Source organism: Myotis daubentonii, chromosome 7 (genome assembly GCF_963259705.1).
Source record: "Myotis daubentonii chromosome 7, mMyoDau2.1, whole genome shotgun sequence".
NCBI classification, from domain to species: domain Eukaryota; kingdom Metazoa; phylum Chordata; class Mammalia; order Chiroptera; family Vespertilionidae; genus Myotis; species Myotis daubentonii.
Genome location: NC_081846.1, coordinates 60801107 through 60815632, shown reverse-complemented (window position 1 = coordinate 60815632; position 14526 = coordinate 60801107). Strand labels below are relative to the sequence as shown.

At 36.8% G+C, this 14526-nt stretch overlaps 1 protein-coding gene across 2 annotated transcripts in view; it reads left to right on the top strand.

Annotated features, from left to right (window-relative positions):
* Positions 1 to 14526, top strand: part of GALNT13 (polypeptide N-acetylgalactosaminyltransferase 13) — a 497436-nt gene that overhangs the window by 210280 nt on the left and 272630 nt on the right. For both annotated transcript variants that reach the window (XM_059704420.1, XM_059704421.1), the window contains exon 4: positions 140 to 308. In XM_059704420.1, the coding sequence (XP_059560403.1) occupies positions 140 to 308 (169 nt within the window). The remainder of the gene's footprint in view (positions 1 to 139; positions 309 to 14526) is intronic.

Sequence of the window (14526 nt, the reverse complement as noted above, 5' to 3'; positions counted from 1 at the left end):
TAAGCAGTGAAAGATTTGATGATTGTATTATTGTCAGTATATAAACAATACAGTTGAGATCAAATCCAACACAAGAGTTTATTTATTCAGTTCATTACCTATGTTTTTATGCATGTGTGTACCTGTGTGTATCTTACAGCTGTTATTTCAAGAAACCAAGAAGGGCCAGGAGAAATGGGAAAGGCTGTGCTGATTCCTAAAGATGACCAGGAGAAAATGAAAGAACTGTTTAAAATCAATCAGTTTAACCTCATGGCCAGTGATTTGATTGCCCTTAACAGAAGTCTGCCGGATGTGAGATTAGAAGGGTGAGTTTACGTGTGCTGTATAATCTTACATATCTCAGAATACCTCAGAACTTCATGTAATTCAGATTATTTCAGTTCTAGAAGTATGTGGTTCAGAATAACTATGCCATAGACAGATTTTACTGTGCCATGCATATGAGGAGAGATCTGAACTATTTTCTTCCTTGGCAGAGCAAAATATGTTATTTGAAAAATAATTGCAGAACACACAGCCTAACAGGTTTTTCTTCTTGAAATGATTTTTGTTTGCTTTTTCTTTGCTTTATCTTGCTAAAGATAGAGCAAACATGCTCTTTAATAGATTATTTTCTTGCCAGCATATATAACTCTTACACTTTGATTTGAAAAACTATGTGCTTTCCTATTCCAGCATAAAAGTAACACATTGCTTGTATGATTCTTTGACCCTTTAAAAATTATTTATTATGGGCTCCAGCAATTTATGCTGCTGTTTATAATTAGAATACTCAGTTATTGGCCATGGAGGAAATAATTACTTGGAAATAATAATGCTGCATGAAAAATTAAGTTGAAAAATTAAACTTGTATGTGATTAACTGTAAGCCATGCTCTAGATCGTTGAAGAAACTTTAAATGGATTCATGAAATTAGCTATTTGCAGGTCTGTCATTCTAGTATATAGCCCTTGTAAAGCAAACTGTTGGAACTCAGAAAGTTATACCCTGAGATTTTAGAAAATTTCTAAGTTTACAGGTATGTTCTAGGCCTAGGGCATACTTCTATGTAAATAGAAGTTTTTCTTTTAGGTATGTAATTACTTTTTCTATATACAACAAAATCATAGTTAATGCAAATAAAGTTTGCCAGATATAATTGGTTATATTATGTTAGTATTATAGTGATATTAACATCATAATGCTAAATCTGAATTTTTTTTCCTTTCGAAATTACTTCAGATGAGTCCAAAGTAGAGTAACTGAAACCTTTCTGAGATGCTGGGGCTGAGTTGCCAGAAGGCTCATTTGGTAGCTAAATAAGTAGCTAAGAGTGATTTTGTACACTCTTTTATGCTTTTCAAATCTCTCTCTCAAAAAATCACAAATAACTATCAATTATGGATGTTTTTGGTCCCCAGCAAATGGTTAAAAGATCAAATATTACATTTGTGCCTTCTAAAGGGCTAAAAAATTTTACAGGTAGTTTTGTCCATATTTGTATATGTTTGTTGTATTTGAAAAAAGCACAAAAATCATATTCTTCTGATTAATTTAATTTGAACATTTTATATGTTGTTTATAATGTTGCATTTATTATTTTGCTTTATATACCATGCTCTAATAAAATGGCTAAATGTGATACCTAGGCATTCTGAAAACTATGTAAGCACTAGTTCAAATTTTAAAAATCTTTATTTTCAACTATCAGAACATAAATAAATTAAATTTTATATAAGATCTGGGGTGATTAAGGTAAGAATCATTTTAGTATAGATCCATCCCTTTTTAAAAGAGTAAAATCATTCTTGTTGGTTTGACTCAGTGAACAGAGCATCAGCCTGTGAACTGAAGGCTTCCAGGTTTGATTCTGGTCAACAGCACATGCCCAAGTTGCGGATTCAATCCCCAGTGGGGGTGTGCAGGAGGCAGCCTATCAATGATTCTCTCTCATCATTGATGTTTCTATCTCTCTCTTCCTTCTTCTGTGAAATCAATAAGAATATATTAAATAAATAAATAAATAAATAAATAAATAAATAAAATTTTAAAAAGTAAAATCTTCATTGAAAATCCACTGAAAATATTTGTGGCCAATGCTATATTTTCATTTTATAAAAATATTTTCTTATTGATTTTAGAGAGGAAGGGGGAGGGAGAGAAAGAGCCTCCTGCATGCTCCCCACTGGGAACCAAGCCCACAACCCAGGCATGTGCTCTTGATCGAATTCAAACCTGGGACCTTTCAGTCCCCAGGCCGATGCTCTACCCACTGAGCCAAACAAGCTAGAGCTGTATTTTCTTTTAAGGATCACTTAATATATTAAATGCTTGAATAACTAAGCATTAAAAGGGAGGATGCAGATTGATTAGTATTAGAAGTTCACAAAATGCCATATTTACTTTGGATAACATAGCTTCAAATTTGATATTTTGCAAATAGTCTAGGAGGTAATATTGTTGAGATAAGAAATTTTCTATTTCATTTTAATATCAAGGAAGTGTATGCTATCAGTGAATAAAAGTCAGACAGAAAGCAAAAACAACATAAGTACCATCCAAATTTCCTAGATAAATCATGAAGTGTATGTGAAGTCCACTGGGGACATTTCCAAGTCATCTTGAGAATCTCAATTGTGTGACTGCCTGGGAACAAATGCTGAAAAACATACCATGAATCAGATATCCACACTGTTATTTAAAAAAAAAGTCAAAATCTATTAATATTCATTTGATGTAGAAAATATACATTTTCAGTTCTGGTATTAGTTACAGTTTAATTTTTGTATACTTATTTGTTAAATGGATGGGGCACATTAAGATAGTGTTAATGATGACTGCTATAAATGTATGCAATATAAAAAGATGGGATTCACAAATAATTTGGTTTTAAAAACTTATATAGTAGAAAACTCAAGTTGATATTTAGAAAGTGCACTGCTCAATTCATTAGAATATCTCAGCATTTTATTAGATACTAGAGGCCTGTTTTATGAAATTCGTGTACTCGGGGCAGTCCCTCAGGCTGGCCTGTGCCCTCTCGCAGTCTGGGAGACCTTGGGTGATGTCCGACTGACTCAGAGGTGGGAGAGGCTCCTGCCACCGCCGCTGCACTCACTGGCCAGACTGAGGGACTCCACCCATGCACTAATTTGTGCACCTGGCCTCTAGTATATAATATTTAGTTATTTGAGGAACATGAAATAATTGTATCTCAAGTAATCGTGATACTTGGATAAGTTAAGTTCAGTCAAGGTTAAAGGCCCTACTAAATATCTTACTTTCTTGAATACCCTCAGTTTCTGAGATTCTTGATAAAGTTTGTGTACATGTATACATAAAATTCCAGGCAGATATGTATATCCTATCTAATAAAAGAGAAAAATGGTAATTGGCGTACGACGATACCCTTTTCATTGGCTAATCAGGGCTATATGCAAATTAACTGCCAACTATGATTGGCAGTTAACTGCCAACTATGATTGGCAGTTAACTGCCAACTAAGATTGGCAGTTAACTGCCAACAAGATGGCGGTTAATTTGCATATGTAGGCACAATGCAGGGAGGCGAAAGGGAAAGCAGGAAGAAGCCCCCTGCCACTGACAGTGATCGGAAACCCAGGGGGGAGCTAAGAGCTGGGGGGCAGGGCAAAGGCGGCCCTGGGGCCGCCTTTGCCCTGCCTCCCAGCCATGATCGGAGAATCAGGCGCCTTTGCCGCCCTGGCCAGTGATAGCAGGAAGTAGGGGTGGAGCCAGCGATGGGAGCTGGGCACGGTCGAAGCTGGCAGTCCCGGGAGCTAGGGGTCCCTTGCCTGGGCCTAAAGTGGAGCCCATGATCGCGGGGCCGCTGCAGCTGCGGGTCCCCGCTGCCCGGGCCGGACGCCTAGGCCAGAGGCGTTAGGCCTGGGCAGGGGCGGAGCCTGCAACCGGGGGGAGCTGGGGGTCCCCGTCCCAGGCCTGACACCTCTGCCAGAGGTCTCAGGCCTGGTCAAGGGGCCGATCCGGTGATTGGTGATCGGAGGGTGATGAGGGTCAACTCCTCTGGCCGAGGCATCAGGCCTGGGTGGGGGGCGGAGCCGGGGATTGGGGGGATATGATGGTCCCCTTGCCCAGGCCTGAAGCCTGGGTCAGAGGCGTCAGGCTTGGGCGGGGGGTGGAGCAAGCGATCGGAGGGAGATGGGGGTCCCCTGCCCAGGCATGATTCCTGGGCCAGAGGCCTCAGGCCTGGGCGGGGGCCAGAGCCAGTGATCGGGGGGAGATGGGAGTCCCCTGTCCAAGCCTGACACCTCTGGCGGAGGCGTCAGGCCGGGGCAAGGGGCTGATCAGGCGATCGGAGTGTGATGGGGGTCTATGCCTCTGGCGGAGGCGTCAGGCCTGGGCAAGGGGCCGATCCTGCGATTGGAGGGTGATGGAGGTCAACGCCTGAGGGCTCCCAGTATGTGAGAGGGGGCAGGCTGGGCTGAGGGACACTCCCCTCCCCACACACACCCAGTGCACGAATTTCGTGCACCGGGCCCCTAGTGTATACATAAAATTCCTTTCTCTCCTTTGCCCATCCTCTATAAACTGAAAAACTGCAATGTCATTAAATTTTGATTTAGAACTTTGAGAAAAAATATGATTAAAAGTGGTAATAGGAGACTTGTCTTTGGTTGGTGATGACACTACAATATACAGATAATGTATTATAGAATTGTATATTTGAAACCTATATAATTTTATTAATGATGTCACCTTAATAAATTCAATAAAAATATATATATTTTTTAAATTCAAAAAGCATAATTAACCTAATGTGGTAATGCATCACCTTTAGGAATTATTAGCATATTTCTCATCAGTTATGTGTCTATGTTTTGTAAACTTATGTAGTTTGGATTTAAAAATAGGGTCTAAATATTTCTGTTTTCAGAAAGCATGTAAATATACATCTTTAGTTTTTAACATAAGATTTTTGTATTACTGCTTACTGAGAGAGGAAGAGAGAGAGAAATGAGAATTACCAAACTAAAGGAACCTATTAAAATATTAAACATTATTTTTGGGCACCTAATATGCTAATATGTGCCAGGTACTGTTCTATGTGACGGGGATGTAGCAGTGAACAAATTGAAGTCCCTGCTTCGTGGAACTTAGAACAAATTAAAGAATGAAGGAAGGTAGAGAGAGAGTAGAGTCGTGAGCAAAAGCCCCTTTGAGAAGCTCACATTTGAGTAAGTTGAGTGGATCTTCAGCACTTGAACATCATTATTACATTTTGCTAATACACAGAGTTGTTAAATAATTACTGGGTTATTGGAACATATAATGCTAGAAATATAACAGACCTCTGGATATATAAAACTATAACTACAGAAAAACAACAGAATAGACATTAAATAATAATGCATAGATGTGTGCATGCATGTATGTATATGTGTGTGTTCATGCATGTGTGTATTAATTTTTGAAAACAGTGTTTCACTTTTATTTCCATGAAAGTCAGCAAAACCACATTTTAATTTTCTAAGGTTTCTGTAGCCGATGTTTTCCCACACTCTATGCTTTCCTGGAAGCAGAGAAAAGAGTATGATTGTGATCATAATCAATGAGGTGGGTACATGACTCTATTCCACTAAATGCAAAACAAATAAAGGGAACAAAATGCCAACTCCAGAGACTTTTTTCAAGCAATTAAGGAGAAAATCTTTATATATGGAACCAAAACACATAGGTTTAATATCTATGGTTTACTATTGGGTCTTGGATAAGTCATTAATTTTCTAAGCCTTAGTTTTCTTTCATTGATTAAACCAACTAATCAAATAGTCAACCAATCAACCAATCTTTATTATTTAGCTTTGAGAATAAAAATAAGTGGATATATCAGGTCCTAACTGTGAAGATATAAAAAATATATTTACCTAAACCACTAACTATAGTATTGTATGAACAAAGCAATAATTGCAAAAATGACAAAGTAAGAATAAGATTGGGCTGAGTTTCTGGTGACATTTTTATATTTATTATTATTATTTTATTACTAGAGGCCCAATGCACGAAATTTGTGCAAGAGTAGGCCTTCCTTACCCCGGCTGCCGGCAGAAGCTTCCCTCTGGCACCCAGATCTGGGCTTCCCTTGCAGCCTCAGCTTCGTCCAGAAGGTTGTCGGGTCTAATTAGCATACTGTGCTTTTATTATTATAGATTATTATTAGCATTATGTGGAATTTTCTTATGCCTTAGGATCCGTTTTTCTACTAACCACAGTAACTTTTTAAGCAAGCAGCTTCTCCCTTTAGTCTGCAATTTTTTAAATTAAGAAATTACAAATATTTATGGGGTGAATATTTATTTTAAAAAGCTATGGGGAATTAAAAATTAAAACAAAATGTTAAGGTTTCTTAGCATTTACTTGTATTCAGACATTTAATAGCACTTCAAGTTCTTGTATTGAGTTATTTGAAGGTTATAATGCAGCTGGCATTTAAATAAGTTTCATCAGGGGAAAATGAGGAAATAGGAAATTTATTTTAGCTATTTATTTTGTAGACCAAATAACAGCTTCTTATTATGCACACTTGCAAGCTGATAAGGAGAAAAACCACTAGCAGTCTTGCATTATTATGGGAGAGGAGCAGTAGCACACAAATTCTGATTAAGTTTCCCTCAATAGCAAAGAGCTTATTTACCACATAAAATAGAAATAAACTATAGGATATATTTTTCTCTGCTCAATTTCATAAGTGTACCTGTTCATTTACATGGGTTGCCTTTCTCATGAATTAAAATGCGATCAATGTAATATTGATTGCACAAAGGAGAAATCGAAAATGAAAATATTAATTGGATTTCTGATCTCTGTTCCACATCTTTTCTTTTTAATTTGAGAATTACTACAACTTTTATATGCTGACAAATATTTTTTCCTGTGAAGATAATTTCTATAATACTTTGATTTATATAATATGCTCATGCATAGAATTAATTTTACTACCCAAATTGAAAATGCTGTGTAAAAATGTACATGTGTGTTTATGTATGCATATAAACATATATATGTACATATATATTTGAAGAAGATGGAGATGATAGGTATGATTACTATTATTTTGGGCATACTGTTATACTATAATTTTTCTTTCAAATAAGAAAATTGAGTAAAATATTACTAGGTATGTTATGTACTTGTATACCACTATATGCAGAAATAATGTTACATAACTCCATTTACACTATTACTTAGAATTTTTAAAATTGTGGTAAATATACAAAATGAATTATTATCTTAACTATCTTTATACAGTTTAGTAGTGTTAAATATGAAGGGGATCGGAATATGCCACCCCCAAATACACCACTTTGACATAAATATAATTTTGAACTGAGGCAACTGAGAAAAAGCAGACACAAGTAAATGTCTCTCTCTCCCTCATATATCTAAAGGCAAGGCATAAATTAACCTGGTGAAATTGTTCCTCTTTCTTGAACCAGGTGGGGAACAGCAACCTTTATCAAATAAGGTGCTGTGATGACTCTGCATAAATTAAACCTTATCTTCTATTAGTTTTCTCATATAATAGCTTTTCTTCATTTTACTTCCCCTAGAAGCCCAGACACCATTTTTTTTGGATTGTCACTTCTCCACCATTTATCACCCTTCATGAAAATGATATCTAAGGCCCTAGCTGGTTTGGTTCAGTGGATAGAATGTCGGCGTGCGGATAAAAGGGTCCCAGGTTCGATTCTGGTCAAGGGCACATTCCAGAGGTTGCGGGCTCGATCTCCAGTAGGGGCATGCAGGAGGCAGCCAGTCAGTGATTCTCATCATTGATGTTTCTATCTCTCTCCCTCTCCCTTCCTTCCTGAAATCAATAAAAATATATTTAAAAAAAAGATATCTAAGGACTGGAGTTTTACCACTTCTTTGGGCATTAATTTATTTTCTGTGAAGGTCTTCAAAGTATTAACATCAAATAAAATCTCTACACCTTTTCTCCTGTTACTTTTTTCTTTTGGCAGTTTAATTTGCGGGCCCCAGGTACAAAACCAAAGAGGGTAGAGAAAAGGTTTTCTCCTCTCCACTACAGGTATATTCGTATTGTTGTGCAGCCAATCTTCAGAACTCTTTCACTTTGCAAAACGGAAACTCTAAATCTATTAAACAACAACTCCATATTCCTTCCTACCCTTAGCCCCTGGCAACCACCATTCTAATTTCTGTATTTGAATTTGATTACTCTTGGTAGGTGATATAAGTGAAATATACAGTGTTTGTCTTTTTGTGACTGGCTTAGTTGAGCATATGTCACAACATTTTGTCTTTTTGTGACTGGCTTAGTTGTAGCGTATGTCCCAACGTCTTAAGGCTGAATAATATTCCATCATGTGAATGTAATTTGGGGCAGAAATATTTATTTTGTTAATCTTCATTAAAAACCTGACCTTTATCAATAAAATGTAATAGATTTTGTTCTATAACATAAAGATTTTTTTTTAAAAAATGAAATAAACAATCTTTCAATGCATACATTTTGGATAATTGAGCAATAAAAAGGGTAATACAATTTAGGCAGAAAGTATATAAGTCCTTATAAGGACGCAGTCCAACTAGAATGAAAGGTGGTAAGTAGCCATTTGGTATTATAGGCCTAGGGAGGAGGATGAAGAATCTTAAACACAGGGCTTCTGCTTTTGCTTAGACTTGTCATGAAAGCAGCTAGGAGGTGTTGGAGCAGAAATATGCCATGAAAGAAATTATATTTATGAAGATATATGCAAGCAGTTTTATATAGCAAAATTATAAAATAAGGAAACCTGAATTTAATAAGATTCCCTATTGGCTGTTATCGTCACATAAATGTAATTAGGTTAGAAATTGTCTGGGATAGTTTTCTTAGAAATATAAAGCAATGAGTAGTAATAAATTAAAATGAAGGGAAAAAGATAAACACAAAATTCAGGGTAGCTTCAGGATGGGCATGAGTTAATTTTCAGTTGTATCTGTGTGTGCGTGTGCGTGTGTGTGTGTGTGTGTGTGTGTGTTTTAAATCTGAAGCAAATAAAGGGGAGGGAAAGGAACTATAAGTAATAATGATCTCCAGAATATTTTGAACCCTGGCTGGGTAGCTCAGTTGGTTGGAGCATCATCCCCATAGTGAAGGTGGCAGGTTCAATCGCTGTTTGGGGTACATTCAAGAATCAACCAGTGAATACATGGATGAAGGTAACAACAAATCAATGTTCCTCTCTCCCTCTGTGTCCTTTTCTCTCTCTTTCTAGCGTCAATAAGTTTTTAAAAATAATATTTTGAAATGATATTTTAGACTTGGTGACTGACAAGATACAAGAGAAAAGAAAACAAAAATACAAAGGAAATCAAAAGATGATTCTAATGCAGTGGTTCTCAACTTTCTTAATTCCAGGACCCTTTAATACAGTTCCTCATGTTGTGGTGACCCCCAACCATAAAATTATTTTCATTGCTACTTCATAACTGTAATTTTGCCACCGTTATGAATCGTAATGTAAATATCTGATATGCAGGATGTATTTTCATTGTTACAAATTGAACATAATTAAAGCATAGTGATTAATCACAAAAACAATATGCAATTATATATGTGTTTTCCAATGGTCCAAAGGGGTCGCCACCCACAGGTTGAGAACCGCTGCTCTAATGTTTCAAATTTGGGTTTCTAGGTGATTGGTAGTATTGCTGCTTCACACACACACACACACACACACACACACACACACACACACACACTGTGTCAGTTATGTGCCATTGAGTTGGCTCCAACTCTGGGCAACCCTTTCAGTGAGTGACGTCCACAATTTCTTATCCTTAAGAGCCTTGCTCAGCTCCTGTAGACTGATACCAATGGCTTCTTTTATGAAGTCAATCCATCTCATATTCGGTCTTCCTCTTTTCCTGCTGCCTTCCATTTTCCTCAACATTGTTGTCTTTTTAAAAGAACACTGCCTTCTCATGATGTGCCCCAAGTAGGGCAGCTTCAGTTTTGTCATTTTTCCCTCCCGCAATATTCAGGTTTAATTGACTTTAGGACCTTTTTCATCTTTCTAATTGTCTAGTCTAGGGCATCCATAGAATTCTCCCCCAGTATTTTATTTCAAATGAAATATATATATATATATATATATATATATATATATATATATATATGCCTTATTCACTGTTCAACTTTTCACATTTGCACATCATTTGGGGGAACACAAAGGTGTGGATGATCTTAGCCTTGGTCTCCAAGGACACATCTTTGCTTTTGATTATCTTTCCTAATTCTCCCATTGATATCCTTTGAATTCTCAACCTTCTCATGATTTCTTGGCTGCAGTGCTCATTTGGGTTGATGACTGAACCCAGGTAAGCAAAATATTTAACAATTTCCATGTCCTCATTGTCTATATTAAAGTGTTTTTCTTCTGTAGTTATGGGTTTGTCTTGTAGATGTACAAATGCAGTCCTGCTTTGGCACTTTCTTCTTTCATTGTTATTTTATTTTATCTTTATTGTTGAAAGTATTGCGTAGATCCTCCTTTTCACCCCATTAATCTCTCCCAGCCTTCTCCCGTCCTCCCCACCCCCCAGGTCCTCACCATCTCATTGCCCATGTCCATAGGTTATGCATATATGCACAAAAGTTCATTTGTTGATCTCTTCCCACCCGCCCTTCCCTGCCTTTTCCCTGAGGTTCTTGTTTCAGATCATTGCTACTTTCTGAAAGTAAGATGGTATACACTGAGTCACTAGATTATTATGACTGGCCAGATTATTAGGACCACCCCATCAGTACGATGAAGTGAATTAATTATGCAAATAATAATAATAAAAAAAACCTTGAGAGTATTTGCCTAGAAAGTTTTCAATATTCAGTGTTTTTGAAAGTGTCAATGAAGTACTGATGGGGTGGTCATAATAATCTGGCTGGTCATAATAATCTAGCCACTCAGTGTATATCTTAAGGTATTGATATTTCTTCAATCAATTTCACTCCTCCTTCCTCTGAGTATAGCCCAGTTTTCCCGAAGATATGTTCTGCATACAGCTTAAATAAGTAGGGAGATAAAACTCACCCTTGTCTGACAACTTTGTCTACAGGAAATCGTTCTGTCTTTTCATATTCTGTCCTGACTGGCTTTTTGTCCACAATACAGGTTAAGCATCAGGATAATCAAGTGCTGAGGCACAACTTCTTTTTCAGAGCAACCCATAGCTTTTATAAACCATGCAGGCTGACTGTAGACATAGACTGAACTTCTAAAGTTCTTCAGAGCACTCTAATATCTAATGAAGGCTTTCAATTAGATCTCAAATGCCCCTTAATTTTCTGAATTGAACATCTGGCATTTCTTGCTCCATATATAGTAGGAGCCCTTGTTGGATCACCTTAAGCATCACTCTACTTGATTGGGACATTAGAGCGATACTCCTATAGTTACTGCACTCCTTGGCATCTCGTTTCTTGAAGATTCATATGTATGTCAAACATTTCTAGTATGGAGGCCTTTGTTTTTTTTCCATATTTGTTTTGGTAGAGAGCACTTGATTTTCCTTTTTTGGCGTTATCGTCTATCTCCTTGCATTGACTGTTGTGATAGTTCTCTTTATGTGATAGTTGTTGAAAACCTATGTTCAGGATTCTCACCCTGCTTTTATCACGTTTAACTTTCGCTTCTCACCTGTCTTTTAACAATTTGTAGTGTTCCTTTTGTCATAGGTCTCAGTTTTTTCCTTCCTTTTTATTTATGGCATTGTCTTTTTGCATTCTTTCCTAATAATATTTCTGTTTTAAATTCACAGTTCAGTTCTTCTGGTTGCTGCTCAATTCAGTTTAACAGTGCAAGTCTGTTTTTTATGTGGACTTTACATCCATCAGGAATCTTATTTACAGGACATTATATTTTGGTGCTGTGATTCTTTTATTGCTCTTCTTCAGCTTTACTCTCATGTTTGATATTCACAGTTTCATGGTCAGTGCCACAATCTGCTCCTGGCCTAGTTTTTCAGAGGGAATATAGCTTCTCCATCGCCTGCTTCCAATTACATAGTCTATTTGATTTCTATAAAGGCCATCTGGTGATGTCCATGAATACAGTAGTCTGTTTGATTGTTTGAAGCATGTGTTTGCGATGGACACCTTGTTGGTTTTGTAGAAATCCATGAGCTGATCTGCTCCATTTCTAACCCCTAGTCCAAATTTTCCAGTGACATCCAATTCTGGTTTATTTTCTACTTGTGTGTTCTAGTCACATATAATTATCAGAATGTCTTGTTCTGGTGTGTGACCAATTTCTTCTTGGATACTTGCACAAAAGCTTTCAATTTCATCTTCTGCCTCTGTAATTGGAGCATAGACTCGAATAATGGTTATGTTAACAGGTTTCCCTAAAAATCTGGTTGATATAATTCAGTCTGACCTTGGCATTGTAGTCCCTGACTGCCTGTGTTACATCTTACCTCAGTGTTAAAGCCGCTTCGCTGCTAAGTTTGCCATTTCCCAAGTAGAACCCTTCATAGTTGTCAAGACCGTAAATGTTCCATTCTAGTCCATTTTAGTTCACCAACACCAAGCACTACAATGTTTAGACACTCTATTTGTTGCTTTATAATTAGCAGTTTACCTTGATTCATGCTTCCTATTCCATGTTCCAATTGTATGTGTTTTGCAGCATCATCCTTTGTGCACATCAGCTGCCAGTCATCTTTCTGGCTTTGGTCTCGTTACATCATTAGCAACAATGTCGTTGGTACTTGTTCTCTGCTCTTCCCCAGTAACTGAGTGCTTTCCAACCTGGGCATCTCCACTCAGCTCTAGCTTGTTCATTTTGGACTGTTCATCATAGAGTTTTCAAGGTAAAACAAAACAAAGAAGAATGAGAATAAGAAAATGCAGCAGCGGTTTACCATTTCCTTTTGCAGCTCAGTGTGTGGGTCTAAAACCTGTTTGGGTCTGTGGTGTGCTACATTACCTACAAAGTGTAAATGCTCCTGCAATTACACACACACAGAAACATACCGAAGTACACTTTCGATCTGGGTAGTGAAATTAATTCCACACATGTGCACATTAGGTTGTTGTAATGTACCCCGTGAATCACAGAAGGACGCCTCAAGAAGTCGAATTAAAGAGTCACGTTTATTGCAATCCGGGACTATGAGGGGCCATTCCCAAATCTCATAGCAACCATTTAGTCACAGTTCCAGGATTATATAGGCAAAAAAATCACACAGGTATTGATTACATCTCAGGGTTTGGAATGAGGCACCTGGCTCGCAAAAAAAAAGCAGGTTACAGAAGCAGACAGTTTCGGTTCTTGGGGTCACTGAATTGACAGAAATACATTATCTAGAGCCCTTGGGTAACCTGGGTTAAACTTAGGCATGCTATCTAAATTACAGTTTTGGGTCTCCGGATCACTGAGTTGATAGAAACACATTATCTAGAGCCCTCGGGTCTCCCGACCACTGAGTTGTCAGGACAATTTAGAGGAACTGTGCTGTCCTGGTCTCGGGACCACTGAGTCAGCTGGAACGCACCACCTGTGGCCACTAAAACAATTTAGGGTAATTGTGCTGTCCTGTTTCCAGGTACAGTAGAATGTGCTCTCTAAGACCAGTATAATAACAATCAATGGGATAGTCATTCAATCGATAAGGCATTCAATCGAATGGGATGACTTATACAATTTAGAAAATCAAAGTAACTTTTATATTGTTAAGCCAAACAACAGGGTTAGAGTTAAACTACAGTTTCCACCTGAAGTGGTTGCTACCATACTTCAAGATAAATCAAAATATTGTAGAAACTATTGTTATCTTTATAGGCAAAGTTTTTGCCAGCATGTGAAATTTGTAGTAATTCTCAAATTAAGAAGAAAATATTGGAACCAAGATCAGAAATCCAATTAAAAATTCCCATTTTACATTTCTTCTTTATGAAATCAGTGCTACATTTATGTGTGCATTGTTAGCTTATTTGAACAAACTATGTTTTTTTAAAAAAGTGATTCTTTTGTTTTGATAATTGCCCCTTAAAAGTAAATTTTGTGGTTAAAAATGTATAGTTTTTTTTTAACTTACCATATAAAACAAATCTAAAAATCTAACTTACCATATAAAAGAACTTCATTTATCTTCTATATGAAATTCTTGCTCACTATTTTTTTCCAATGACAAATGTTTTCTGTACACATATCAGTGCCTTAAAGGAAGGTTAAATTGTTCTAATGCCAACTTACAATGTGATTTTGCTGAGGAAGAATTTGCTTTCATAGTTGATATACCTTGGTCAGTAAGAGATTATTTTATTGACATGGGAGATGTTGCCATATGTCTAAAAATTCTCATTGTATATTGTAATTAATATTTCATGACCTTGCAGTATCTCTTCTAGAAATCAGTATAATTTCTGAATGATAATTGCTTTATAAATGAAAAAATCTGTGATTGGTCTTTGAATTTTATATTTATTTATTTTTATTTTTTAAAATATATTTTATTGATTTTTTTACAGAGAGGAAGGGAGAGGGATAGAGAGTTAG